Raw genomic sequence first — 2216 nt, 5'->3', positions numbered from 1 at the left:
GTAGTATCATACACTAAAATATGATACTAGTATCTATGATACTAGTATATGATACTCCCAATTACAACCAGCCTTATGTTACTCTAAACACCTCTCTCTTTATTAACTACATGCTACATAATCAAAAAAAATTGCAGTGCGCTATGTTACTATCTAAGTTACTCCCACTATGACTAGCCATACTTGCGGTGACATGCAAGATGCAACATAATAGACTGCCACATATGACAGAGACTGGCAATCACTCCAAAAATATCGGTAGGGCATCACCCTGATCAAGGCATTTAATTGTGGTTTTAATTCATGTAAGTAATGGCAAGCCAATGTGTCTGTTTCCCTTGTTTTTTACTATCCCCACTTTTTTCTGTATAATGTTTGTGTACAATGAAATCGAGTCTATTCGAATCACTATATATTTTTTTCCATAGAACCACCAAATATATACAGCATAGACGCACACATGTACTTCACTAGATTCTTTCACAAAGTTGGCCGAGCTTTATGAAGTTACAATTCTAATGTGCCAAGTACAAAGAACACAAGGGAGTGCACACTCACAGGACATCTACTGAAGACTAAACCATGTGGGACGACAAATCTAAAGTTTTGATCAACTCAGCTTCTTTCTCCTTTTCAAAAAACTCAGCTTCTTTCTTCAACCTACCGACGACTGTCGCTACCCGTCCTCTCTCTTTCCATGTCAACCGCTCTTCAGCACTAGCCCACTACCTCAGAGAATAATATTCTCCATTGCATAGATCTTTTGATATTAGAGAAAACACGTATGAGGTTGTTCACAGGTTGCTATGAAATCACACGAGCTCATAACCTGGGCACCGCCCTGACCGGCGCCCTTGGCCGGCCGCCGCTGGTAAGGGAAGGCGCCGATCTCCCCTTCGATCCTCCCCCTGACGTCGACGAGCAGGCAGTGGAGCCTGGCCGCCTCGGCCTCGAGCGCGGCGTGGTCCTGGACCTTCTTGGCGAGCTCCTTGTTCATAGCCCTGAGACGGGCCGCCTCCTCCTCCAGCAGCGCCGTGTGCGCCTTCTTCTTCTCCCGGTACTTGCGCACGGCCGCCTGGTTGCCCGACGGGCGGCGCCTCTTGCTCCTGGAGGTGACGTGGGCGTCCTCGAACTCGGCCGGGGTCTCCGCGCCGGCATCGGAGGAGGCGGAGGCGGCGATCTTGGAGTGGACGTGGAGGCAGGTGTGGGTGTGGGTGCAGCACGCAACCTGCTCCGTGTCCATGAGGATGCCGTCGAAGTAGCTGCCCATGGAGGAGCAGTCGAGGTTCCCGTCGTCCATGGCCGCGATTAGCAGCAGCTCGCCTTGGAGACGCTTAATTAAGCCGTGCTCACGTGCTGCTTGCGTGCAATTCTCGTTTTATTTTTCAGAAAGGTGTCGACATGATGAGAAATACTGCAACATGGTACCAGGAAGAATCCCTCAAATGATTAACAAAAAATATGGACCAGAAGTAGCAACCGACTTTTATCTATACATTCGCCTTTTTTCAGAGGAAAAAGAGCCGGTAGGGAATGTTAGTGAGAGGGAGGTGATAAATGCCTGCCATGCTCCCGCAGCCACCGTGCCTGTGCCACCGACGTCGTCACACCACCTGAACCGATGCAGCCGCGCACCCGAGAGCATTGCCGCCACAAGGTCGCGCCCGCGTGGACCTCACCACACGTCACTCATCTCCCATACTCCTCCATGAACCATCGTCGTCGTGCATGCCTATCATATCGGCACACAGTGGCGGAGCTTGAGCGCCATTCTTTGAGTGGAGATGGGTTGGGGAAGATAAAAAACAAGATTTTGGCCAATTTTCATTTGTTATCTGGGGTAGCCCAACAAAAATCTCCTAGACTAGAGGGCGGAGTATGGTGATACAAATCTTTTAGTGGGTTTGACGAATATTTGCAAACTGGAGGAGGAATCGTGAAGAACACTAAGACCTAAGAACTAGAGGCTAAACACAAACAAACACAAGGACACAAGCAAGGTTGTCAGAATCGCGATTTTGAATTGGATCCGAGCTCCGATATGGTAGTATCGTAAATCGTAGAATCTTAACTATCAGGATCGTAGAAATGTAGATTCTATTGACTAAAATTGTAGAATCGGATGGGTTAGTTTGGATCATAAAGTCATAGAATCTTATACAAGAATCGTGATTCTAACAACCTTGGACACAAGTAGCATTCACTCAAGTGTTGGG

At 48.0% G+C, this 2216-nt stretch overlaps 1 protein-coding gene across 1 annotated transcript; it reads right to left on the bottom strand.

Annotated features, from left to right (window-relative positions):
* Window positions 1-690: 690 nt before the first annotated feature.
* On the bottom strand, window positions 691-1410 carry LOC123155609 (basic leucine zipper 19-like). Its single transcript, XM_044573762.1, has one exon. It carries the CDS (start codon window positions 1298-1300, stop codon window positions 770-772), a length of 531 nt encoding a protein of 176 aa, XP_044429697.1. The 5' UTR covers window positions 1301-1410; the 3' UTR covers window positions 691-769.
* Window positions 1411-2216: the final 806 nt, after the last annotated feature.

Source organism: Triticum aestivum, chromosome 7B (assembly GCF_018294505.1).
Source record: "Triticum aestivum cultivar Chinese Spring chromosome 7B, IWGSC CS RefSeq v2.1, whole genome shotgun sequence".
In the NCBI taxonomy this organism is placed as follows: Eukaryota; Viridiplantae; Streptophyta; class Magnoliopsida; order Poales; family Poaceae; genus Triticum; species Triticum aestivum.
This window is presented reverse-complemented; position numbering and strand designations above follow the sequence as displayed.